The sequence below is a fragment of the Rhododendron vialii genome, chromosome 8a (assembly GCF_030253575.1).
Source record: "Rhododendron vialii isolate Sample 1 chromosome 8a, ASM3025357v1".
NCBI lineage: Eukaryota > Viridiplantae > Streptophyta > Magnoliopsida > Ericales > Ericaceae > Rhododendron > Rhododendron vialii.
Window position 1 is genome coordinate 19,239,863 of NC_080564.1, and position 27,754 is coordinate 19,267,616.

Sequence of the window (27,754 nt, forward strand, 5' to 3'; positions counted from 1 at the left end):
ATATATAGTGTTTTCATTCTGCATTTCATCGATCGTTAGCCAGGTATCCTTCACCATCATCACGAAAATCTATATTGTAGTAATAGATGTTGGTAGACTAATGTGTTAACTTGGCTGGTAAACTCTTTTACTATTCAAATGCCCCCATTACGGTGGTAGCACATAAAAAATCGTTACTGTAGTAAACTTGATTAATAACCCACCAACATATCTCCTACCTTAAAGGCTTCCAACTCCAAGAAAGGATACAAATTAACTGGCGCATACTAATCTTCCAATTGAGTCATTGGCATCTTGTTACCAAAATTCTTGTTTTCTTTCCAATCGACGGAGAATCGACGGGAAATTGTGTCGTAAAGCTTGCTGGAATGTGGGTGTGAAAAGTGGAGTTTGGTTCCTTGCCGTATTTCAGGACTTCTTTGGAAACAAACAATGAAGTGGATGGAGTATGGAAGAAGATTAACAAAATGGATTTTATTAACCCTCAAAATAGAAGAACAATCAATCGAGATGATTGAGTGAGCAATTACAAGTTAACTCTACTCCTAGAAAAGAAAAGATAAAGGCCTGATTGGCGTTGTTTGTGTGTCCTGAAACTGCTACCGATTTGTACTTAAATAAGCCTTCCTGGATTTGAATTCAAATCTTCCCTTCAAAGTAGCAGTTGAAAACTCCTTCGAATTCTGATGAAGAACTTTCTTCAACTGCCAATCATGTCCACGTTAGGAAAACTGTTTTGTCAGTCGTGGTTAACATCTTTTTTAATCGTGGAATCATGGAATTTAATTCCTCTTGACACCTGTCATCTGATCGACAGTCCAAAGGGCCATAAGAGTACGCCATGTGTAGGTCAATCGATGGACAAGACTTTTTTACAGTTTCGTCATCAATTTACTTCCATTCATAATTATTAAGGTGAGTCTATATTTACCCTTGCCACGTGTTATTCAATTGACGGGTAAAAAAAGGAAATCTCAATTATGGTACAAACAATGCCCCCCTTATTTGTTTGAGTTAAAAATCATTTAACTCGAATAAATAATTTCTTTACCTTTTCAAAAGGCGTGATTAACACACGGGGTTCTCTAGGAATTTTCTTATTGGGACCCTCCAATCATCAGCTAAACTCATTTCCATAATATCAAAATCATTCTCATCTCTTTCGATAGATAAGGGTAAGAATCTCTTTTGGACCTTTATTAATTTTTCATTTTGCCCTTCTGGAATCCTAATTCTAGAAGCAATTTGTGTCATTTGATTAGCATCACTATTCTCCAGTCTATAAACATGTTGCAAATGTACTTCATCAAAATATGATACAAGAATTTTAACTTTCTGTAGTTGTAATTCTAATAAATGATGATTGCACTTATATTCACCTGTTATCTGTCGAATCACCAACTGTGCGTCCCCCGTAACATTTAAATACCTGATATTCAGTTCTTTTGCAATCTCTAACCCGATAATCAAAGCTTCATACTCAGCTTGATTGTTGGTCAAGATCCTACTTTCATCTAACTGAAAAGAAAACTGTAAAAATTTTTCTTTTGGAGATGTAAAAACTACGCCTGCTCCAACCCCTCTATCAGTTTTAGAACCGTCGAATGACAATTTCCATGGTTTTATTTCAATCATATGTATCTCAAATTCATCCTTTTCCATTAGCATGTTAGGATGATTAGCTACGAAATCAGCTAAAGCTTGCCCTTTTACTGCTTTTTGAGGCACGTACTGTAAATCGTATTCTATTAAAGATAATAACCATTTTCCTTGTTTGCCTCTTAATATGGGCCTTGTTAAGATATATTTAATTATATCTGTTTGTGCAATTACGTGTACCGTCGATGGTAACATATAATATCTTAATTTGATGGCAGAAAAATATAACGTTAAGCATAACTTTTCAATAGGCTTGTATTTTCTCACATTCATTTAATCTCCTACTAAGATAATAAATGGCTTGTTCATGACCACTTTCATTATCTTGAGCCAATAGACAACCAATCGATTGGTGCCCTGCTGAAATATACAATTTCAAAGGTTTTCCAGTTATTGGTGACATCATAACAGGAGGCCTTATCAATGATTGCTTTAAAAATTCAAAAGCCTTATGATGTTCTTTTTCCCATTTGAAATCTTTCTGAGATTTTAACTTTAAAAGTGGGGAAAAAGCAAGAGTTTTTCCAGATAAATTGGAGATAAATCTCCTGAGAAAATTTACCTGTCCCAAAAACTGTTGGAGTTCTTGTTTATTTGTGGGAGGCTGTGCTTCTATTATAGCTTTGGCCTTATCTTTATCAATCTCAATCCCTTTCTTATGAACCAGAAATCCCAAAAAGTTTCCAGCAGTAACTCCAAAAGCGCATTTCATTACATTCATTTTCAACTTATACTGTCTCATCCTCATCAAGACTTGCCTTAAATAGTCTATATGCTCATCAAATGTGTGTGACTTTACTACTATGTCATCAATGTAAACTTCCATAAACCTTCCAATTAGGTCATGAAAAATCACATTCATTGTTCTCTGATAAGTCGCCCCTGCATTTTTTAATCCAAATGCCATAACAACCCATTCAAACAATCCAATATATCCTGGACATCTAAATGCAGTTTTGTGTATATCTTCTTCTGCAATAAATATCTGGTTATACCCAGAATAACCATCCATAAAAGAAAGAAATCGATGGCCTGCGGTTGCATCCACTAAATGGTCTACAATAGGCATGTGATACTCGTCTTTTGGTGATGCTGTATTTAAATTTCTAAAATCGATGCATATTCTTACCTTACCATTTTTATTAATTACAGGAATAATATTTGAGATCCATTCAACATATTTAACAGGCCTAATAAATTTGGCCTTAAATAATTGTTCCATTTCTTTCTTTACTTCTCTTTGAACTTCCGGTGTCATCTGTCTTGGAATTTGTTGATATGGAACAAAGTCCTCTTTAATAGGAATTTTGTGTTCAACCAATGATCTATTCAAACCAGGCATGTCAGGATAATCCCAAGCAAAACAATCTTTGAATTCAGACAACAAGTACTTCAAACGATCATTCATTTCATCAGGTAAAGCAGCACATACATGAAGAATTCTAGAATTTTCCTCTGTTCCTACATTAAAATCCTCTAAAGGATCTTTTACTTCTGCTTTATAATCATCAAGTTTAGCAGGAGCAGCTTCTAAATCTTCCATAGTCAATTCCTTAAAAGTCAAAGGACTATCATCTACTACACAGTCTGCCCAATTACAAGAAATAGGCTCATTAGCCTCTAATTTCCTAGATACAATGAAAGAAAACAATCTCTTAAACGTAGCTTTTAAAGTAGCTAACTCTTCATTTATATGACTCAAATTGTCACTAATCATGGGAAACCTTTGATTTAGAACCACTAGACCTTAGTATCATGTTAGGTCTAACAAAATCTTCACTTATTTCCTTAAAACCATCTGTAATGTATTTAAGGAATTGGCTTTCAGTTAAGCTTACCCCTATCGATTTCACTTCTGAACCTTCAAACTTGACTGGCCATAAGTCTTCATCATATAGACCTGCCTCCACGTTGTTGGTATCTGCTTTGAATGGATGTTTATCTGCCCAGAAAACTTCCATTCCACCGACCTCTTTATCCTCTCCTTGTTTCAAAAATATTAATGCCTGATGTAAAGAAGAGGGAACACAACCGTCTATGTGAATCCAATCTCTGCCTAACAAGGCATTATAATTTGAGGAAGAATCAATAACAAAGAAAGTAGTGTTCATCTTTCTGTTTCCAACTTGTAATTGCAAAGAAATCACACCTTTAGCAGGTGAACATCCTCCTGCAAAATTTCCAACTGTCACTTCGGTTGGGATCAAGTCTGACTCATTTTTGTTCAAAATCTTCATCATTTTCGAAGGCAAAATGTTCACTATAGCTCCATTATCAATCAAAACCTTATTAATAGGTTGCCCATTGATATGAACCATAATATATAATGGCTTTAAAAGCCTGACCGAAGCATCTTCTGGAGTCCTCAAGATAACCACATCTTTTTCTTTTATGTCTTTCTCAATCTGAATAGACTTCTTTTTCAAATCTTCTTTTTGCTCATTTATTTTCACTATAGCATCTGTTTTGTCCTCAACATCCCCTTCTAAACTCGTAGGTTGATTAGGTTTTGCCTGAAAAGTTTTTGGCAGAACTAAAATCATGTTGCAATGAATTTTAGTAGGGGAAACTGACCCGAATTGGATTGTATCAAGTGCTTGGCCAAAGGTGGTAGACTTTTGAGAGTCCACTTCATTCTTGTCATCTTTGAAATCCTCTTTCATCATATCTGAACTGTTAACTGACAACAAATCATCATCTTCATCATCTTTTAACAATACTTGTTGAAATTCTTCCATTTTCTTCTTTAAGCTCTTCTTGAATTCTGTCTTTTGCTCCTTAATCGACAGAGTAGGGGAAAAACTTGAGCTTTGTCCCCCAAACCTTTGAGTAATGGTTGGTTTGATTGTTTGCCCCCCAAGTTTTTCTACCTCCTTTGCTTTCTGTTTAGGCATTGTTGAAACTGGTATAGTTGACTCCCTAGTCCAAACCATAAGGGCTGCCTGATTCAAAACTGGTCTGGCCTTTATTTCTGGCCATTGTGTTGAATCCATCATTATCTGTTGGTCTCTCCTTTCTCTTTCTGAAATTTTCCTTTGTAACCTCCTTTTTTGAGTGTTGGTAATGGGCTCAAATTCCCTTACACATGGGAATTTAAGATGCCTCACTGTATCCCACCCATGATGTTCGATATTTGGTGGAATCACCATCCTTCCTTGATATCCACCCCTGACAAAAGGCATTCTTCCCCTTGATCTTACATCCCTTGGGAAAAAACCTCTTCCCCTTCCATTCATAAATGAAGGTGGATAAATTAGACTTGCATCTGGTTTCCTAGGTAGTGCTGGAATCACAGGATATCCTTTAAATAGGAATGGACCATCATCTTCCCCGTACCATTTGAGTGATTCAGAAGGTATAAAAATCCCTGGGTCTTCACCTTCAAAAATCAACTTTGGACCTACATAAATTTGCAAATCACTACTTCCCATAGTATTGAATCTAATGGAACCTTTAGCATAGGTACCATTGTACTCTTTTTCTGCAATCATCTCTTCCCCTTTCTTGATCTCCTCATCACATCTCAAACAGAAATAATTCTCAAATTTCTGCCTCACTTGAACTTCCTCATCTCCTTCCATAATTTCTTCTTCTTCTTGAATCCTTCTTTCAATTTGAGATGCCATTTTCCCTTTCTTCAATCTGGCTGTCACCATATTGACTTCCACCAAAGGAAAATGATCAATATCAATACCCATCACTTCTTTGTTTCCCTTAGCATACTGTAACAGGCCCTTCTGGATTAGGTCCTGCACACAATTTCGAAATGTAACACAATTGTTAGTATTGTGTCTAAAAGAATTATGCCACTTACAGTACTCTTTTCCTTTTCTATCCTTTTCAGGAGGAATCATATGCCCTGGTGATAAAGTTAAGAACTTTTGATTAATTAGTTCATCAAATAGTTGATCAGCCTTGGACAAATCAAATGAGTATTGTCTAAAATTTGCCTGATTTCTCCTGTTTGGATGAGATGAAGGCATATTCACAGGCTTCTCAGCCTTTGTTAAAGTATCACAAACAATTGGTGCTTTTCCAATCACTTGGGAACATCAATCTCTACATCACCTTCTATATCTTGGTACTATGTACCAAGTGATTTACTTTTTCTGTATTTCCCTTCCATAAGAATAGCCTCATATCCTATGGCTTTGGAAGTAAAATCAAATAAATCTCTGAATTCAGTCCCAGTAAAATGTTTCTTAAAGTCATAATCTAGCCCTTCATGGGCTATCTTCACTATTTCAGATTCAGGGATATAAAAATGACACTGATTCCTGATCTTTTTGAATCTGTTCATATATTGTTCAACAGACTCTGAAGGTTTTTGTTTGATTTTAGCCAAGTCTGCTACTGAAATTTCTGGTGCATGCCTAAAGAATTGAGTATGAAACTGTTCTTCCATTTCTCTCCAAGAATGAACAGAATTTGGAGGCAAACTAATGAACCAAGAAAAAGCAGTTTTAGTAAGAGAATGAGGAAACAGCTTTAATTTTAGAGCCTTATCCAAATCTGCTTCACCTATTTGTAGGCAAAATCTCCCAACATGTTCGATGGTCGACTGATTTTCCTCTCCATTGAAAAGAACTAAATCTGAAATTCTATAATGTCTAGGAAAAGGCACATTATCAACCCAATTTGGATATGGTTTTTTAAACATGGGCTTTTCAATTCTTCGTAATCCAGGACCATACATGTCTTGCATAATATTTGTGAGTTGAGCCCTTAAATAAGGCTCCTGAATCCTTCCTGTTTGATTCGGAGGGAAAAGTATTTTAGGTCTAATATCATACCCATATAGATAATCTTGTCTTCTTATGTTTGGTGGATCGTACCCATAAAAATTTGGATCACCATTAGCCATATTTGGAACGTTCCTGTTATCATTCCTGAAAATGTTTGCATAAATATTTTGCCCTCCATGGGCATTATTTCCAATATTTCCAGTCTTTGTTCCCATAGAAACAGTAGTTGGTATACTTTGATAAAAACTCTGATTTTGACCATTGCTAATATTATTTGGGACTCTATTCATACTAGTAAAAACAGTTTCAAAAGCAGGATTATCAAATACCTGTGTAGAAGGTACTTCAGTATTACGGTTGGTATATCCACTGGTCTGTCCAGGGTTAACGCTTACATTAACCGGGACTTCCACCGTTGGTTGATTTTGTGCCACTGCTGCCTTAAACATAGCCATCAAAGTTTTGGCTACCTCACTTTCTGGATCATTCAAAACTCTTGCAAATCTTTGGATCAAGTCACATGATTCGATTTCTGGACCATTTGGTTGGCCCCCTTCTGGACTCCTCTGGTCCGGATTCACAACATTGATTCCATTTGCATCACTTCCACCATTAATATTAGCAGGATTGTTGTCATTGTTGCCATCTGTTGGCAATTGATTCCTAGTCTTTGGTGTCATTGCTCACTTTCAAATTAGTAACGTGCCCTCCTTCTAGTGCCAAAATTGTTACCAAAATTCTTGTTTTCTTTCCAATCGACGGAGAATCGACGGGAAATTGTGTCGTAAAGCTTGCTGGAATGTGGGTGTGAAAAGTGGAGTTTGGTTCATTGCCGTATTTCAGGACTTCTTTGGAAACAAACAATGAAATGGATGGAGTATGAAAGAAGATTAACAAAATGAACTTTATTAACCCTCAAAATAGAAGAACAATCAATCGAGATGATTGAGTGAGCAATTACAAGTTAACTCTACTCCTAAAAAAGAAAAGATAAAGGCCTGATTGGCGTTGTTTGTGTGTCCTGAAACTGCTACCGATTTGTACTTAAATAAGCCTTCCTGAATTTGAATTCAAATCTTCCCTTCAAAGTAGCAGTTGAAAACTCCTTCGAATTCTGATGAAGAACTTTCTTCAACTGCCAATCATGTCCATGTTAGGAAAACTGTTTTGTCAGTCGTGGTTAACATCTTCTTTAATCGTGGAATCATGGGATTTAATTCCTCTTGACACCTGTCATCTGATCGACAGTCCAAAGGGCCATAAGAGTACGCCACGTGTAGGTCAATCGATGGACAAGACTTTTTTACAGTTTCGTCATCAATTTACTTTCATTCATAATTATTAAGATGAGTCCATATTTACCCTTGCCACGTGTCATTCAATCGACGGGTAAAAAAAGGAAATCTCAATTATGGTACAAACACATCTCACAAAAATATCAACAAAACAGCAATATGTACACACCAAAAAAGACTTTTGCCAAGAGAAGGGTAAGCAACTCGGAACCGGGGGGGGGGGGAAAGGAGCCAAAATGAAAGGGAAAATAATTCAATGCTCCTGAAACATTGCTCTACCCCTCACAATATTGCACGGATCTTACCTCCCAATGTGCTAGCCACACTCACTACTATGACTTATGAGAGGGTACAGACATGCTCCTAAGATCATTGAATAATTTCTCCAAAGAAAGGCAAAAATTAAAGGGTACTGAAGAAATCCAAACAAAAACAAAAACCGGTTCACCAGTCCTTAAAAGTCTCAACTCAAGCTCCGGGAGCCGCGTCCTTCACCTTGCTCTGCAAATACCCGCCGTACTCTCGCGCGTAGTCCTTCACCTGGCTCGCCGTGTCTGCGATCCGGGTCCTGGCATAATCAACCCGGTCCGAACCAAACGGGTGGGACCCAGTGAAGTACTTGTAAACCCATGACAGAGCCGCCGCCACCACCACCCCGAACCCGCAGAAGCACAGGACCCCGGCTGCGAAGACGAAGAGGAGCGCACAGACCGGGACCCATATCGGGCTCGATATGAGGAGGAGTGGAGAGAAGAAGATGAGGCCGAGGACAGTAGCGGAGATGGTTACACCGGTGAGGAGGAGGAACACGGCTCCGATGATGGTGAGGGTTAGGAACCCGATGACCCGGGTCGAGTTTGGGGAATTTTCGTGGAGCCGGGTGAGGAAGGTGGTGGATGGGTTTGTGGTGGTGGGGGTGGGTCGGGCTGATCTCTGGGATTGGCCGGAGATGCCGTGCCAATCCGCCATTGTTGTTGAGAGTGAAGGGAGGAGGGGTGAGAGAGAGAGAGAGAGAGAGAGAGAGAGAGAGTATATGAGGTGGGTGTTTGTCAGGTTTTGTTTGTTGTGTGTAGAGAGATCGACATGCAGAGGGGACACGTGGGGGAGGAATAGGTGAGGGTGGAAGTGGTACTAAGCCCTATGCATAGGGATAAAAGGAGGAGTACTGCTTGCTTACCTTTACTGTACCATTTGGTCCGACAGAAGAGCCTCCACGACTGAGTCCTCCCAATTACATGGCCCACATTTCACGTTGAAAATTTCTAGTTACAATTTGACAGAAGTATAATCAAGACAGCTTAGCGAACACATATTTAACAATGTAGGAAATCAATATGATTGTCATACCATGTTACTATTTAGCTCACTCTTCAATAACAGCAACAATGTAGCCTTTATTATATTACTCTATATATAAAGAAAGTTACGTAAAAACTAGTACAAGTCAGCAATATTTATAATGACAGAATTAGCACTCCATCAACGATTTTGTTCATGCCGATAATACAGAATTAGCACTCCGTCAATGATTTTATTTACCTTCGTTAAATAAGTAAAGACAAATGCCAAAGAATGTTGTAACATACTCGATGCTCGTCCTTCCCTTTTTATGCAATTACGTAATGAAAAAACCAGAGGTCTTATGTCGCATATAATGCTACCCTTTACCTAGTTTGCATAATTTTGATTTTCGACTATCCATCGGTTTAGTCCTTTCCCCTCTCTGATGGCCCTCCCATTTGAATACCACATCTGCACAACGATGGGACCCACTAATGTTCATATAAGTCAGTTGCATACTTTCTTAAATTTTTATGAGGCCAAAGAGCCCCCACTATTATACTTCCTATCCCATAAACCTAACACAAGCATATGGAAACTCGTATTCAAATCTCTTCAAGCTTTACCAAAACGGAGACAAAACACTACAGAAATACATCTTCCCCTATATAAGGGGGAGCTTGGGTACAAAAATGTCAAAACAAAGGAGAACTGGAAAACCTTGTATGTTCCATCAAGACTTTAACAGAAATGCAGAAGAAACAGCCGTTGGAAAATCTGGAAATCGGACTTCTAAACATACCATTTGCTTGGCATTGGCTATTTCACAGTTTTAACAGCAAAAGAACCTTCCAAAGTTCATTTACAGCATCAGCAGTATTAAGGCAATTTAAGCATTCACACTTTGGGCAAAAAGCCATAGGATCCACTAGCACCAATTGACAAGGCTCTAAGTTACAGACTTGGTTGATACAAGAGTGTGAGAAATTTAGACTCATTCATGAAATACTGTCGACCCTATCACTCTACAAGTTGGTATTCTCTCCATTCGGAGATATATACATCAGTACATAATCTTCATCCCCATACAAGAAACAGAAACAAATTAAAGAATCGAAAATTTCATGTTTCGCTTAGGGAGTAAGATAACATACAACAATGAGCAGGTTAGAATTGAGAAATCCATACGGCATTTATGTTTCTGCATCATCATTTTAGTTTCTTCTCAAAACCCACAGCATTATTATTATCAGCTGCAGCACTAGCCGCCAACTCCATCAGCCTCTCGTAATCTATCTCGGTCGACTTATATTTCAACTTGACCCCACCTTGTGTCCACGACTTTATACAGAGGAGTGCTTGTGCACTATTATGGGGCACAGCAAACCTTTGTTTATAAACCTCATCTCCTTTGCTGCAAAACAACTCCTCCGGAGCCACAGAGGTTGCCTGAACAGCCAAGAAATCCCTAGCCATAACAGAGAGCCGCGGATACCTTGTACTATTCACCTTCCACCACTCCAACACATCCGTAGGTATAGGAGCCGGAGGCTCAGACAAATACTGGGTAAGCTCATCCGTCGCGGAAGAACTCATACTGACCCTCCTTTTCTTGCGAGCGATTTCTTCTGCAAAGGAAACGGTCCCACCATCTTCCAAATCCGGAGGGCCAAATCCAGTTGTAATGGACGGGAAATGATTCACAGAATAGTTTCTAATGAAATGAGATCTTGCTTCTTCGAGATGGTTCTCTGAGTTAAGGCTTTCAGGGATTAGCTCTACTTTTATTCTGGGATCAAGTATTGCGGTCATGTACGTGAATATGTTGCAAACTTGGTCGTTGTATTTTCGGGCTTTGGTTGCCATTTCTTCGGCGACAGCTTTGAGCCAGTCTGGGCTGTGCCGGGAATCTCTGCACGCAGCAATGGTCTCAGAAATGTGATCCATGAAGAAGACCACAAGTCCAATTGTGGGCACTTTGTTTGTACATATGTTGTTTGTGGTTTTGTAGAAGGGTTCTAAAAACGTATGTGTGATGTTGACGGCATTCTTTTCTGCAGGATTTAGGAGCATCCGACTGCCTAGTGTTTCTTCGTATTTCCTGGTTACAGTCTCCAAGGATTTACCAGCCTGCATGTTTCATAAAACCAGAAGCCCAATTAGCCACTATATTTCGTTCCTCTTTGTGTGTGTTTTTTTCTATATTTTTCAATCCCAGACTAGAATATGTCTCAGTGCCCGCTTGTATTTGCAACATAACTCCCTACTGCAAATGACACAAGTCTAGAAAATGGTGTTAACGAGTAACAAAATTCTTGCCAAAAAAAATCTACTATTTGGAAGCCACTCTGGCATACAGACCTAGTAACTGATTGTTAGAGAATCCAACTTCAAACCAATTGGCTATTGGTAGAGGCCTTCCTCGCTCATCGATAAGTTTTGGAGGTGATAATAACAACCAATGTGGGACAAGCTCTGACAAAATAATGTTACGATCATAGCCTGATCATTAGGCAAGGCCAAGTGTCTTCACTTGGTTTCCTGAACAAGGGATCATTCTCCATGAATTGTAATACTTGGACATCAATTCGCTTAATTAAGCACAAACGATAATCCAAACTTTTTAATACTTTAGACACCAATTCGCTTAATTTATCTTTTCTTGCAATTTTCAAAAAATGCAAAATTTGAGACGGCATATTGAAAGCAGTTTAAACATTTTCCAAACAGAAGACTTTAAAAGTTCATGGTCAATGATTACAGAAGGCTAGTTCTGAACTAAACTCGAGTTTATTGAAAAAAAAGAGAACAAAATTAAGCAAAATCTGCGACTTGTTTAGAACTCCTTATTTTTTATCTTGACCTAACATGCCTCGTGTTGTTTTTTATGACAAATATTACTTCAACAATTTAAGCCCTTCATACCTTAAAGTGTAAGTTAGCAAACTAAAGTCGCTAGAAAATCCAAGTAACTTTAGACTTCAGAATTTGGCATCCACGCTATTCTTGGGTGGTGACGCTTTTACAATGTCAGAAAATCATATCCTTTAAGGATAAGAAAAGAATTCATAGCTGAACATGATTTGACAAAATAATTTTGAGAAAACGCGAATTGGCCCCTTTACTTGCTAGGCAGATACTTATAAAAGAGGCTTTTATATCATGGAAGAACAGAGTGAAAAAGGGAGACTACCTTACGAACAATATCGAGCATCTGGTAACTACCGCTCCATCGAGCTGAAGCATCAAGTGGAAATTTCCAACTACCTTCTTGGAAAGCTGTTGCAAATTCCATAAATTCGTCTGACATTTGCGCAGACGCATTCATCTCTAGCACAACCTCCCTGATCTTAGAAATCACTGGTTTTGTAGTTCTTAACCCATCATTTATAATTGAGTTCAAAGTACGAGCAGCACAGGGGACATAACAGAAGGGCCCCACTTTCTGGCTATCAATATCCCCTTTCAAAGTATGGCAAGCATGCACGGAATCTGGACTGTTATCATGAGTGCAGGAGAGGACTCTGTTGTCGATATCGTACAGCTTGAGGACTTTCACTAGAGTTTGATAGATCTCAGAACCACCACAGGGGGAAGGTATATGACAAATGTCAAGAAGAACCTTTTGGAAGGACCAGTTTTCATCGATCCACTGGCAAGTGACACTCATGTAAAAGATCTGTTCATAGGAACTCCAGAAATCAAGTGTGATTGAGAGCTTAGAAGAAACTTGTTCCAATATTGCCCTAACGTCTTCTCGCATGCTCCTGAATACTTCACGGAGCACTGCATGGAACTTATCACCCGGCCAGACTTGAACTGATGGATTGAGGAATTTGAAGGAGTTTGCAAGCCACTTTTCCTCCAAGGAAGAAGGAGGAAAAGCCGCCAAAATGAGCCACTTGATAAGCAACCAGTTCAAATGGTCAAGATCCACCTGAGGTGGTTTAGCTTGAGATTGAGGTTTCTTAACTACTACAGTGATGGGTTGTGGTGTAGGATTGGTGACACCATCCCCTGTCTTATCATATCCTGCATGGCGATTGCTGAGGTGCCTTCCCAAATTGCCAGTGGCAGTTGCAATAGAATAGCTCTGCCCGCAAAACTTGCACCTTCGACTTTTACCATCGGGAGCTGTTTCGAAAAACTTGAGATAAACTGATGTCATCGTCTTCTTTCTTGGTTTTGGTGTTGGAACAACACTGCCTTTCTCTGAAGAACCTAATCCAATATCAATCGGATCGATGCTTGGAATGATACTCATATCCATCACGGATTTTGGTTCCATATCTACTCCAGGAACAAAACATAAATACCATGTTATACAGGTCCATAGCCAGTATGCAACTTGGAAAGACAAGAAGAGGCACACTAAAAGTCTACAATATACAGTCTGTTGATCCATATTCAAACTATAATTTACTGTTGAATAATCTAAATCTTCTCTTCTCCCACCCAACTTAGAGAATTATCGGATACCAGAATTTAAATAAATTAACTTTGTTTACATGTACAACCCTCCAACACTCTTATCAACAATTGCCACGCGTACATAGACCACTATGTCCAGCAAATACTCCTAATTATGCAAAAAGTAATAAAACCAAAACAAACTGGATCTAAGATCGTCGTAGTAATACACGAGCTTATAGAAACATAATAAGAAAAGTGGACGAATACTAGAAATAACCATACCAACCACAAACTCATTTGAAGCTTTTGTTTTCACACTTCCAACATAAGCTTAGAACCTGTTAGCTCCACCAATAATGGCAACAACAAACACAAACCATCACAATTTTGACCTAGTTTGACCCAGCAGACTATATAGCAACCTTCGGTTAACATGTGTCTCCAATTAACTCAGACAGACAAAATCAGATTCTAATCCAGCTCCACATACATAAAACGTTTATTTTTCCTTAGTAATAAACTTATAAGTTGTCTTTTGTGGGGAGCTGGTTAATCGATATGGGACCTGGTGGTGCCTTGGTTCAGATCTCCACTAGTCCTCCACCTCTGGTTCTCTCCTGCACAGGCAGCACCCGCCATTAATGCCCGCTGGCAAGGCACTCCGACGGTTAAGTATTTGGAGGAGGAAGAAAGGTATGGAAGCTCTAGGTTCAGTAGAAACGGCATACCCCTTTAGGATTTGTACTTTACCTTATATAGAGGCTGCAAACTTGCCCTCCAAGTAAATGCGTGTTAGGCACGCTCCGTAACCTCCTTCGGCTAACATCACCTATGACGTATCGGCGGATAAGATGATTATGGGGAACGTATATGAGCTGGATCATGTGCGTGTGCTCAACATGCGCTGTAACCACCTCGGCCAACGTCATCATGGCGTACGGGGCCAAATGGTTGAATGCTCATGGACAAGATGCCTTCCATATATTCTGCGGGTGTTTGTACCCATTTTTGGCACCAAATTGTGGGCTAGCATTGGAGGGCTATTTAATTAAATTCTAAATAAATTGTGCCGATATTTATGAGTTTCTTGGGTTGAAAATTAATGGGCCACATTAATTTTATTTTAGCAAGGAAAGACCCAATTAATTTAAGTCCAATTGAGGTGTGTGGGTTTAGACGTTTAGTAGGATAATTTGTGGCCTATTAATTTTAAGCCCGGGAAACTCAAAAATATCGGCACAATTTACTTAAAATTTAATTAAATGGCCCTCCAATGCAAGCCCACAATTTGGTGCAAACAACAGGTCATAACGTTCAGACCAGGATTGACTCGTGCCCGAATGAGTACGCGGGCCGAACAGTTCAGAGCAGTACCCTCCGCCGAGCGTCTCCTGATTCGGGGAGGCTCACCTGCTAAGTATACACTTTGCCATCATCTAATCTTTGTCTCTTCGGTCACTCGGGCCACTACATGTTTTATAGTGATTCGACTCTCGGTTTCCTAAACAATCTCCGATCAGAGTGGGTATAGCTCGTGATTCTGAAAAGAAAAGGCTTGTGTTGGTTACCAATGGAGAAACAAACATATGCACATCATACTTTTCCACATGATAGTTTTCCAAAGTGTGATCTCTTCACATTTCCTTCCTTGTACCCTACTATTAGCATGTTGCCCGTATTGACAAGTGTTGCACACAAACGTTCGCGAAACATCTCTCTCTCATCTCTCTGAGCATCAGAATTCTCTGACTCCCTCCCCCTCCCCCTCCCTCTATGTGAGCATCAGAATTCTCGGATTCAATAGTAAACAAGACCCAGGTGATCGTGTGCACGTGAGTGGGCACTTGAGTAAAGGCTCATATACTTGTGTATGTGGGTTGTCTGTGACCAAAACACCAGTGCTACACAAAATAATACCCATCATCTTCTGCATCTACCCAAGTCCGGAGCTTCCTCTCTTGCCCAACACCACTAAAAACATGTTCTAGGGCACGACCACCCAAGTCCCAAGCTTCATATCTATCTCATCTCGCCATCACCCTAGTTGAACACCACCCTCATTCAGAAACCACCAACCATTAACCAATAACCACTAAAACCCCAATAACTATCATTCCACCTTCCCGAGCACCATACCATTACCACCTCTATTCACCACCCAGGTTCCCATAATCCCCCTACCATGTTTCTCACTTTTCCAATCCACTAATGCCAACGCCAGCTGAGACCATGGTCCTAAGCCGATCCAATCCATTGCCTTCTTTTTATTGAGTCCTTCTAGTTCTATCTCCAGCCCTAACTTCAGCTTTGAATTCTAAATCGAATTAGGGTTCAGCTCCAGCTCTAGCTTTGGCTTTTGGCATAGAATTAGGCACCAGACTCAGCCTACGTGAATCTTCCTCTCTTTAAAAATGGTTCACAAATTGTCAAATGATCAAAAAAACATAACCCTTCTCCGTATAATGGTTGACAATTTATTCTTAGCCAATTAAGTTGAGACTTGAGAACACTACCATCCCGTGCTCCTAAACTAACTCAGCAACAAAACAAGCAAAAGGTAAGTAATAAAAGATACTGTTCTTTATGAAAACAGGGAGGTTAAGACAGTAGGAGATGACCAACTGTCCCAAACTGGGAAGGGGGCAGAGCAATCACAAGAAATCAAAGGCCAAAACATGATACTAGAACCAGTACAAAGTCATGAAAAAGGAAACAATTTCCACAATTGCAAACCAAACATTAAACAACATTTGTACAAAGAAAAACTCAATATAAAGGGATGTACCTTTTAAGCTTTTAAACGTGTTGTTAACACTCCACTCCATAAGGTTCCCGCCTTTTCCACTTACTGTTCCTGTCTGGTTAAAAGGTAGTGAGAAAAAATGACAAAAGAAGAGGGACACTGAAAACAACGTAGATATGCAGAAGCGGTAAACGTAATACCAAAGTATGCTTTCTTTAGATACGAAAGCTTACAAAGATAAAGAGAAGTAAGAGCATTTTCGGTAAATTTAAGTCATTCAAAAACATGCAACAAGTTTTCGAACATAGATATAAACAAACCGGCAATTAAAAGTAAAAATGCCTTCCGAAACAAAACCAGGACTGAAAGTGACAGATTAATATGCTCCTCAAAAGTTGATTTTAGCAAATAAAAATCAAGCAAGGCAAAATTATGGCTCTCATCGTTAAGATACTTGATAAAACGAATGCAACGGATACTAATGCTTGCAGTAAAAATTCAGTATCCTCGTTTGCACCACGTGCTAATCCTCAATACATTATTTCCATGTTTATCATTTCAGCTGAAAATGCCTTCAATACATTCGACATCATTTTCAATACATTCGACAAGTGACTGTCAATATCTAAACCATAACAATAGTACTGACGTTTACCATGACTCAGTGTGTTGAAACCCATATTGATTTAAGAAACAGAACCGACGAATACTTCAAGCACGAAATAAACCACGCATCCAGTCTGGAAACACTTTGATTTCACCAACAATAATGGACTCTCGTAACAGTCATAAACTCAATAATTTGCAAGGCATAAAGATTCACCGGGCATAAATTTGCAAGGTAACAGTTGTAAGCTCAACGTAATGAACATTGTCATGGTTTTATCTCTATCTATCTGCTTTTCGTAGCAAGTCCAATAAGTCCATCGTCACAATTTCACACCCCAAATCACAGCAGTATCATAATTCAATCAGAATAGGTCGATGCCATAATTTGAACAAGACAAGTTCGTAAAGGGCAAAATTTACCCCGAAATTCATCATATATTTGATCAACTGAAGTCACTTCAGATCACTTCTTTGTACAAGTCTCAGCCCTAAGAAACACGAAAATGCAAAAATCAGAATGTGAACCTAAAAAGAACTACTAAAGTTTGGGGGTTTCGTTTCAGCTCCGCTACTAAAATGTTCACTTACCTCCAAGAAAAATCGAGCTCCTTTGACACTTGAGCGTTCTAAGCCGGATCGGAGCCGAGCGATGAAGAGAGAGAAAGCTGAGACTTTTTTTTATAGAGAGAGAGAGAGATGGGCTTTTGGTTTGCAGATGCAGCCGCGACGCCAGTAGATCGGATCCAGATAGAGATAGTGAAACGTTTGGTCGACGGCTTAAACGACGCGTTTTCGGCGTTTGTAGGATCCGACGGCTGATAGGACGAGAGAGAAAAAACGAAAGAGAGAGATGATGGTACGGTGGTGGCTCGGCTAGAGGGGACGCGGTTGGGACGGGCGATGGGCTCGGACTTTGAGTCAAGGTGCGAAGAACCCAGTGAGTGAGCCGCTTTGCATGTCGTGACATGTACCGGCTAAAATGGAAGTTGCAATTCGAGTTTAAGCCAGCCCAGCTTCATTTTCCATTGCGCACTGCACTTTCGACTTAAATTCGATAATGGTCTATTTGGTTAGCAAGAAAAATACAATGAAAAGTGAAAAATGAGAGAAAGTGAAATAAAAGAAAAGAAAAGAAAAGAAAAGAAAATTTTCTTTCTCACATGCGTTTGATTAAGATGAAAGTTTTGCAAGAAAATGCAAAAGTTAAAATAATAAATGTTCACTCTTGCAACTGCATTTTTTTGTGAGAAAAAGTAAAGCATGCTTCCTGGCTTTAGACAATTGTACGGAAAAATTTATTTTCTATCACTTTCTAAGACATTCTAATTAAGTAAACACCAAAAAAAAATCTCTTTTTTGCGACCATTATCTCGCTAGTCAAACGGACCCTTAATGTGTTCGTATTTTTTCCCCCTTAAATTCGATAAAAATTCTTGGAATGCATTTTTCTATGACATGTATTACTTAAATAGGGGTCTTGTCATTTGTGATACTTATGATTCCATCCCTAGTGTATAATTCTGGCTCCGTTCAGTTGCCAGGAATGTTGTACATGAAAGTTATTCTCAGAAAAAGTCAAGTAAAGTGAAGTAAAGGAAAAAAAAATCTATTTTCCTGTGAGTGTTCATTTGACAAATTTTTTTTGCAGGAAAACTAAAGTTTAGTGGTTCATTTGTCGGAAAAAGACACTTATGAGAAACTTCTTTATTTCCCATGGCTAAAAGTAACTTTGAGAACTAACACATACCGGAAAATGTATTTTATCTAATGCAAAGCCTTAACATGAAGCTTAAAAAATAAGTAGATGATAACTAAATAAACAAATGTTAAATAACTATGCTTGATTAGTTGCCGATACAAAAACTCATTGATAAACTGATGATTAGTAAGTACAAAACAAAACTGAAGACTAATGACAAGATAAATAAATACTTCCAAAAAAAAATCAATTACTAATTTTTTCTACAACAATTATCTTAGAAAGCATCACAGTAGTCGAAATTGTTATTGCTCACGTAAATTTCAAAATGCCTTTCTAAGAACATAATTCGTATTTTTTTTGGTATTGGCGTCATTCGTTTTTTTTCTTGCCCTCCAATTATTTTGGCCCCACAATGTAGAAAACTTTCCCGCAAAATCCTATGCTTTTGGCCGGATCACTTTTGCAAGAAAGTAAATCTTGCAGGAAAACTTAAGAACATTTTTTCCACTACTTTCCTGGCAACTAAACACTACAAAAGTTATGAGAAAGTTGATTTTTCCATCATTTCCTACACTTTCCTGACAACTGAACGGAGCCTATAGTGTTTTGAATACTTAAATCTCCATCTGAGCATTCAAAAAAAGTCAATAACACCCTTCATTAATATGAGTAAACCATTTTTTTCGATTAAGCCTTTTTTCACGCAATTATCCCATGTCCTAGAATTAGGGGTATTTCTGAAAACGGAATTATTACGGAATTATATTTAAACCATTTCTGAAAACGGAATTATATCTTCCGGTCCAAATTTGGTCCTTGGTTTTGGGGATATTTTTTGAAATGTGGAAATCCTTTGAAACAAAATCCTATAATTTGACATTTCTGAATTTCAAAAAGGACACGTTAATATGCTCTATACCAGTTTCCTAATCAATTTTTTTTTCTGTATTATTTACTTTATCAACATTTTATTGTCTTACCTACTTCAGAGAACTAATTTAGAATAGAGAGCGGTTTTGTAAAATATTTCTCTCGCAACTGTCCTCTATGACAGGTTTTGTGGGGGGCTGAATCAACCAATACCTTCTTGAACCTTTCTTCTCGCTGTTGAACCGTAGTGGGACGACGTGGAGACCTTCGCACCTGCAAACCGGAGGGGGGTATTCCTTTGGGAAGAAGCTCCGACGAACAAGTCAGTATCGGTAGTTGGGGTGTGCACGGGTCGGGTTTGACCCTAAACCCGACCCGACATGTCAGGTAACAAATATTTTAGACCCCGCAAACCGAACCGAATAGGGATAGGAACTGTCTGCGAACCCGATTAGTCGGGTCGGGTCCAACCAAAAACCGAGTTGATCTTTGTGCATTGGTCGGGTTTGGTCGGGTCGGGTCAGGTAAGAAACACAGCACCCCGAACTGAAATATGATTTTTAACAGAAATTAAACCCGTACCCGTCCGAACCACATGTTCGGCCCACCCGAAACCCTTCAGGTCGGGTCGAGTCCGCGGGTGAGTGGTTTTTTTGCACAGGCCTAATCGGTAGGAAGAAGAAGAAGTTTTGTAAAAAAGTAGGTAAGAGAGAGAAGAGAGTGTTCCTTCATATTTTTTTAGACCCTTGCCCTAGAAAGGGTAACCTCCTATTTATAGGCGGAGACTTAGAGTGTCGAGCAAGTCGGCTATGCTTCCCATGCGTGTTCTTACGCTCGGATGACGTCACGTGTCAAAGTCATTTAATGAACGCCGCTTCTCAGGGATTGTAGAGTTACTTAAGTTAATGTCAAGGATGTCACATTAGTTTGAAACGTCACTTCGATTATCGAAAAGGCACCTCGCCAATCAATGGAAGCTTCTAGAATGTTCCCCAAGTACCACATCTATGAGCCACCTCTGAGAGGATGAGTCAACAAGCGGTTTCCGTCCCACTAAACGTCAAGAATGTTTTCCGAACAAACAAAGCTCCTTTCCGACCTTCACGATCCTCCAGAAGTCACTTCACCCTGCTGAGGTACAGAATATCCTTCCGAGTGTTAAAGAAGACAAACGTTCGGATGCATAGGAGAAGCTCGGCGAGGCAGCTGGGGCTCGTCCGACGCTCGGTGACCGTGCGGAGTATACTGTTGGGTCCTAATCCGACTTATAGACAAACTGAGACAACTGAAAGGTGGGTTCACCTTGTGGTCCCTTTGCACCCTTTGAACCTTCGAATATTTTGGCACACTACAATAGCCCATCAACTCCTTTGTACTTGATGAGCTGAAGGAGGAGTTGAAAAAGTGGCCGAACCTGAAACAATTTTGCTCAACGATAAAGCAGCACAATCTATCCGAGGGTGAGCGTTTGCCGAGCTTCCACCTCAATGAAGTACATCCCGTATTTAATGCTCGCTGCAACCGTCATTTCAAGTTTTCCACATGTCAAAAGAGTGTTGGTTTGCAGTACGGCGCATCCCATCAACCGCCACGCATCGCACATCCAACGGTTCACGACGTTCCCGCTCGGTTTCTATGGTCAAATCCTCTGGTGTCGCTTCGAATCCCGCCCTAGGTATAAAAAGGGAGGGAGGAGAGAGAAATCACTTTTTCTCTCTCCGTCTCCGTTCTTCTTCAGCTTTCTTCTCTTCTCTCTACTAAAAACTGTTTCAATCTTTGAAGAAACAAGGAGCTTGCTGCATTTCAATCTCTGCTTTCACCACATTCTCAGGTATTTCTTGATTCTTCATCCTTTTCTGCACTTTTTGGCTGTTTTAATGTAAGTTTTGGCACAAAACTAGAGTTTTTCCCCCGCTTCGACTGATATGTACAGTGGACACTGTAGTTGAACAATGGAGATGCTCATGTGTTCTTCCAAGCATATGTATATCTCCAACATGTGTTCTTCCGAGGGAAGATATTTCAAAAAATGAACTAAAAAGCTCCTCCAAGCAACATGTAGGGTTCCGAATAATAATCCGAGACCTCTTCGATGCATGATAGTGTTCCATGCTCGGCTTTCTTATGTAAAAAATCATCACTCGGGAACGCTCAGGATTTTCAAGATGACTAAAGCACCAAACGTAGGCACTTTAGGGCTTTTGACCTTGCAATTCACTAACGATCTTATCCCCTGCACCTTTGTTTTAGGTATGGAGTCAACCTCGTCCTCCTCGATGAGAGCAGTGTCGGGTCACTCCGACCATGGATATTCCTTGCCCCTCAGTGGATCTGAACTAGAGGTTTCCGAAGCTGTTCGATTCTTCGCCCGAAACTATCGAGTCGGTGAAAGATGAATCCTTCAATTCAACGAATCTGAGGGTATCGAGGGAATGGATTACCCTGCTTTGGTAGTTCCCCTTCGCTCGATTGGTCCCAACCTAGACATAATAAACATCGACGAGGAGTCCTCAGAGAAGGTGGACGATGAACCGAACAAGGGGGAAAACGATCAGGACGAGGACGGGAACAACGATGACACGACCGAAAGGGAAATGGCTGATGAGGAAACGCCTGCTACATCGTCGAGCCAAGTACACGAAGAGAAAGTGGTCGTTGCCGAATCATCTTCCCAGCCTCCGAAGAAAAAGAAGAGGAAAATTACCTTGATGGACCCCGATAAGATCCCAGACCACACTGGGAGAGATCTTTGCCCTTATTGGGAATGTTTCGAGGATCAAAAGGGTTTTGCCCTTTTTCGAGAGTCATACGAAATCTTGAACGATGTCGCGGTGTCGACAATCCAAGGTAACCCAATCCAGTTCAGTGATGAACACATCACGGTATCCTTGATGGCAATCACCGAGGGTGGACTTCGATTCCTAATGCATAAGATCCTGAGGGAGATCCTTCACTTATTCAAGCTTACGCCATGCTAGTTAAGCGTGAACACATACCGTCTCATTCATTCAGTGATCAAGCTCGCTGAGGTTAAGATATTCAAGCTCGAGGCCTTCCACTTCTTCGAGAACTCCATGATGTCTCGGAATCTCAAGTATTCCTAGTACTTCCTATGCTCTCAGAGAGGGAAGGAAAAGATTGTTGCCAAGGGAATGTATGACTCGAAAAAGTGGGCCGCTAATTACGTCGAGGTTCGGGGTAACTTCATGTATCCCCCGCTTGAGTATAGGAGGTTCGAGGTACCGACACGTAGGGGAGAGCCGAGTAAGCGTAGATGAATTGCTTATTTTCATTGTCTGCTATGTTTTCTTTTGCACAACTTGCACGTTCATTGTTTTTTTGACTTCCATTTTTACTGGTCGGCAGATACTTCTAAGCTCAACAGGGATTTGTTAAGTAAGGCAAAGGGGTGCGTACTTGCTTTGGCTCTCCTAACAATCCCGAAGGAAGAAAGGGATGCCCCCACTCTCCTCGACTACACGCCGACATACAAAGGCTTCATCCGAGGAAAAGCATCAATCGAAGGTGAGAAGAAGAAAGCTCCCCAAATAACTCCCACCGACCTTCCTGAGGAATTACTCCTTAGCGCCGATAAACCTTTTCATGGAGTAATTCGCGAACAACCCAAAGAAGAGCCTTTCTTGGTTGAGGAAACCATGCCTCCTTGAAGTATGAAGGTCGTGCTGTAGGAGAAGAAAGAGAGGGAAAAAGCTGGGCTATGGAAGAAGCAGCAATCCAGAGCGACCGGGCTTCGGGATTAGTTCTGAGCCCCAAGATTCCACCTCCTCCTCCATCCCTAATGTCCTACAAAAGAGTTCCCATTGCCCTTTCCTCCCCCTAAGTCGCACAAGTCAGTAAGAAGGCCAAGACTACTCTCAAAGCATCAGGAGAAGAGGGAGATGCGTTGAAAGAGAAAAAGGCGACGACCCCTGCCTCGAACACTCCTTGGATTTCGAGCTTCATCACACTGGACAAAAAGCAAGTTTTAAAATCTGACAGTCTGCAGGTGGACCCCCATCCATTGCTTTCACCCTTCACGTCGGGCTAGCCCTACCGAGAGATATCTAGCATCCTCAATCGCTGAAGACAACACTGAACGACTACTACTTTTACTCGGGAAGGGTAAGTTACATTTACAACACATGCAAAGCACTCCTTCCATACTTACCTGTTTTTTCTCTCGTATAACTTTTACTTGCATTGTGTGTAGGCCACCCAATCGATAATGAGCATTTAGTGCTACTTGACTGAACATGACAAGAAGATGAAGAGGCTGCAACAGTCGGTGGAACATAATAAGAACCAAGCGGACGAGTATAAGAAGAGCTTGGATGAGTCGGAAGCCGTGCGTCAAAGCCAGGAAATGCAGATTTCAAATCTGAATGATTTGATCAAAGGGCAGCAAGAGGCTGCCGAGTGCACCAGGGCCGAAGGGAAAGCTAAAGGAAAAGCCAAAGGGAAAAAAGAAATGGAGGAAGAACTCGCAACCAAGCTGGAGGAGAAGCACAACCAGGGATATTGGCAGGCCGAAGTGGACGTCGCGGACCAGATCCAGGAGGCAGAGATCAAGTTGAAGCAACATAGTGAGAGCTTCCTACTCGGCTACAACAAATGCCTTGATGATGCAGGGTGTAACCCTTAATACATGAGGTGCTTTTATGTTATATTTTAAATTTAAAGGGCTAAAGTGCATTTTTGTTAAGAAGATGCGCATGTGTGCTGTGTGTGTCAAAAAAGAAGAAGAAAGAAAACCCATCAGGAAGATTTGTTTCAGCGTAGAGAGAGAGAGAGAGAGAGAGAGAGAGAGAGCTACCTGCCGAGAGAGAGAAGAAGGGATTGGTTGATTGGGACGCTAATTTTGGTAGGTAACTTCTAATTCCTTTGTACAGTAGTTAATTTACAGGTTCTTGTATTTGAATTAAGTTGCAGAATCTGTTTTAGGTTGTTGGAAATTGCTGAAACGTGTAGGAAACACATGCTACATGCTGGAACTGTTTTGGAATCGTTGGAAACCGTCGAGAACTCGACTTGCCACGGAATTTTGAAATCTGTTATGCATAATGATAAACTGTCCTGTTTTGACGAATTTTTCTCATCAATGTTCCGATCATGTTATTTTCTAATAATTTTACTGTAGATGCCTCTGTGAGGGTAGTTTATGCTGTAAAAATTTCAGAATTTTATGAATAGTATGGAAAAAGATAAAAATCATGAACCAAACTGGTGTCTGATTCGTGTCTGTGCTGACAGCACAGACACGTGTTGGAAAACGGGCATAACTTCTTGCTCGGGTATCGGTTTTGTGCACTGTTTCTTGATTCTGAAACTAGACTTACATATCTTCCTGATTTTGTAAGGATTGTGCCTTAGTTCGGTCTGAGAAAAATCATTTTTGGTTCTGAAGTTAATAGTTTGGTGATTCTGAGATTCTGGGCAGCTTTTGGAGCTGTGTTCTTCATCAATTTTTTCATATTTAAATGTACATATTGACTATGGGTTCTCATGAGTCTTAAACATTGATCAATTGGTGATGTTTTGGTGTTAGAATTATTGGAAAAGATTGAGTATGTGATTTTTAATGAGCATTCGATCGCAGACTGTTCTGCTGGAACTGTGATTTCTGTTTTGGATTTGTAATTTCAATTGAGCATATCTTAGTCATTCGGAGTCCAATTTGGGCAAATTTTATATCTAGATTGATGTACTAGAATTCTTCTTGCTAGTGGGTCTTGCAGTATTCTTTGAAACGTATAGAATTCTATAGTCAGAATTTAGTCAGTGGTTCTGCTATATAGTGTGTTTGTGAATTCTTGGTTTTGGGTGCTAATTGGTGAATTTATTTTTGTTCGGCATACGTTATGTAGTTGAATTGATGCAGGACATTATTAATGCATCTGTTAAAGCCTTCCAAGTAGTTCTATACTAAAATGTTTGGCTTGTGGATAGGTGACGAGTCGGTGAATCAAGGAGCATCGAAACCATAATAGTACTTTCTTTTGGAGTATGAGGTGAGTGTTTGATTCATAGATGTTGTTCTATATTGAATTGAACTTGATTGTTGGCTTAGTGCCCGGTGATTGGCTTTATGCCAAAAGGCTTTTATGCCTTAAGTTATTGGCTGTGTGCCTGGTGATTGGCTTTATGCCATATGGCTTTATGCCTTAAACTATTGGTTGTGTGCCCGGTGATTGGCTTAATGCCAAAAGGCTTATGCCTTAAATTATTGGCTGCTTGTCTGGTGTTACTTTTTATTTCTCGATAAACTGTTACAAGTTGAGAATATCTTTTAGCTGTAACTTTGAATATGGAATTGCATCCATGTCTCATAAACACTTCCGGATTCCATTTTGGAATCCAGTTTTGCAGGCGTTGTAGATATCCACTACCGATCGTCGTGTGGTTGTACCCTCACTTAGGGTAGCATGTCGGGAAGGCTGGACTAGTTTTGGCGAAATTTTGTAGATAGGGATATAGTTGCAGCCTATGTTTATATTTGGTTCATTGTATAGTTTAACGCTTCTTAAGACTTCCGTTGTGTTTGTAAGAACTATATATTTTGCGTTATCAATGAAATGGCTGTTGGTTAACTTAATTGCTAGAATTTGAGTTATAGGAATGTGTTGGTGGTTGATGTTGCACCCTCACGTCGGTTTGGGCTCATTTGAGTGCTGGCCGGGGTGGGGTATGACACATGGGTTGGACCTGAGGATGAGAGAAGGGCTTCAATAGAAGTGCCACCCTTTGCATCTGCCGAGACTGGAGTTAGAGGTCCGACTGTCAATGACGCCGAAGCCACCAATGTCCCAGCTCCCTCAGACAACCCACTACTATCTCCATCAGCCACGCCATCTCCCAATGCTTGAGACTTTTAAGTTTAGTTTAATACTTTTGCTTTTGAACGTTTAATTTTGACACGATCGGCGCCAAACATTATGCCTTAGCCGTACCGTGGTTTGTAACTAATACAGGTTTGAGGGTGGCACCGAACGATTTACCATTGCCACACCTCGGTAGGTGTAATCGAACGCTTAGGGTAGGGGATGGCATCGAACGATGCACCACACGCCATGCCCCAGTTTATTTTATATGGAAGTTTCAAAATTTTTCACAAGTGTTTGCAATCAGATTGCCCATTTGTCTTGGAATTTGAATGCTTAGTAGTTACAAAATTGTCAGAATTTTGACAAGTGTTTTTGCTTGGGGTTGTGTAAATTTTTTCTGAAAATGTGAAAAATATGTTTGAAATTTCACAAGTGTTTTTGTTTGGGGTTTACCCATCTAGGAGCCCCATGCCTTAGTGGATTGCTGTAGCTAAAGCATGAATTCAGTAAGGCAGAAGAATGGGTAAACAAAGGAAACAAAGAATGCCAAGCCCCATCGTCCAGGCCGAACTAAAAGAAATGAGGCTACAAGAATTTCGCCACACGACAACCGAGTGTTATAGTACCTCATCCGAAGGTGCCAAAATTGTTCCGAGCGTGAATGAATGGGGTAAAAGTGCCTGAGCCCGAAGGTGAACAAATGCCCTTAACGATGGACAATTGGGTGAAAGTACCAAAGCCCGAAGGTAAACCAATATCCCGAACGAGGGACTATTGGGTGAAAGTGCCTGGCTCGAAGGCTATGACTCGGGCTAGATAGTATGCCTAGCAAACCAAACTCCAAACCGAATAAATACTAGTAAAAGAGAAATAAACCTCCATTTAAGAAAATGCCTGAAGGCTTACAATGCACACGAAAGTAAAAAAGCAAAAAACTAAACAAGGGAGAACGGGAGGACGCCAAGACAACCCATGGAACTTCCTAAGTTTTTGGGCATTCCAAGGGTTAGCGATCGGCGTGCCATCCATCTCGGCAAGTTTATAAACTCCATGACCGATCTTCTGTACCACATGATAAGGGCCTTCTTAGGGATCCTTGAGCTTGGTCAACTTGCTTGCCTCGGTAACCATCCAAAGGACAAGTTCACCGACGTTAAATGGACGAGCCCAAATGTTCTTGTTATAGCCCCTAGCCACTTCTTGTTGGTACGCGGCGTGATGAAGATTAGCGTTGTCAGGAAGCCCTTCAGCGAAGCCCAACTCAGTACCCATGAGAGTGTTGTTATCCACTGGATGAAAATTCTCGGTTCGCGCTGTGGGAATCAAGGTGGACATGGGGAGGACAGCTTTTATGCCTTAAACCATTGAGAACAGTGTGCGGCCAGTGGATCTCCGAGGGGTGGTACGGTAAGACCACAAAAGATGAGGCAGCTCATTGACCCACTTGCCGAGTTTTTGATCCAAATGTCGCTTGAGCCCTCGAGTGATGGTCTTGTTAGAAACTTCGGCCTGACTGTTGCCTTGGGGATAAGCCACAGACGAATTGTGGATCGTGATGTTGTGCTTCCTGTAAAAGGTCTTAATAGCGGCTGCAACAAATTGGGAGCCGTTGTCTG

At 40.3% G+C, this 27,754-nt stretch overlaps 2 protein-coding genes across 6 annotated transcripts; both read right to left on the reverse strand.

Moving 5' to 3' along the window:
• Window positions 1–7,798: 7,798 nt before the first annotated feature.
• LOC131335739 (oleosin G-like) lies at window positions 7,799–8,930 on the reverse strand. The gene has a single exon (XM_058371228.1). The coding sequence runs from the start codon at window positions 8,666–8,668 to the stop codon at window positions 8,168–8,170; it is 501 nt and encodes a 166-aa protein (XP_058227211.1). The 5' UTR covers window positions 8,669–8,930; the 3' UTR covers window positions 7,799–8,167.
• Window positions 8,931–9,856: 926 nt separating this feature from the next.
• Window positions 9,857–17,676, reverse strand: LOC131335740 (zinc finger BED domain-containing protein RICESLEEPER 3). 5 transcript variants are annotated; one of them, XM_058371229.1, is made up of 5 exons: window positions 17,334–17,676; window positions 17,166–17,233; window positions 16,179–16,251; window positions 12,174–13,270; window positions 9,857–11,110 (listed from the first exon to the last, which is right to left on the reverse strand). In XM_058371229.1, exons 2-5 carry the CDS (start codon window positions 17,178–17,180, stop codon window positions 10,190–10,192), a joined length of 2,106 nt encoding a protein of 701 aa, XP_058227212.1. In that variant the 5' UTR covers window positions 17,181–17,233; window positions 17,334–17,676; the 3' UTR covers window positions 9,857–10,189. The 5 variants fall into 5 exon arrangements, with proteins under 5 accessions (XP_058227212.1, XP_058227215.1, XP_058227217.1 ...); XM_058371232.1 differs by having other exon boundaries at window positions 16,179–16,247; window positions 17,334–17,672; XM_058371234.1 differs by lacking the exon at window positions 17,166–17,233 and having other exon boundaries at window positions 17,334–17,672.
• Window positions 17,677–27,754: the final 10,078 nt, after the last annotated feature.

Coding starts and splice junctions, on each gene's coding strand:
- LOC131335739 (XM_058371228.1), bottom strand. CDS start 8,668: ATGGCGGATTGGCACGGCATCTCCGGCCAATCCCAGAGATCAGCCCGA.
- LOC131335740 (XM_058371229.1), bottom strand. Junction 13,271..16,178: donor CACGTTTAAAAGCTTAAAAG/GTACATCCCTTT, acceptor TTCCTGGAGTAG/ATATGGAACCAAAATCCGTG. Junction 11,111..12,173: donor TGCTCGATATTGTTCGTAAG/GTAGTCTCCCTT, acceptor TGAAACATGCAG/GCTGGTAAATCCTTGGAGAC.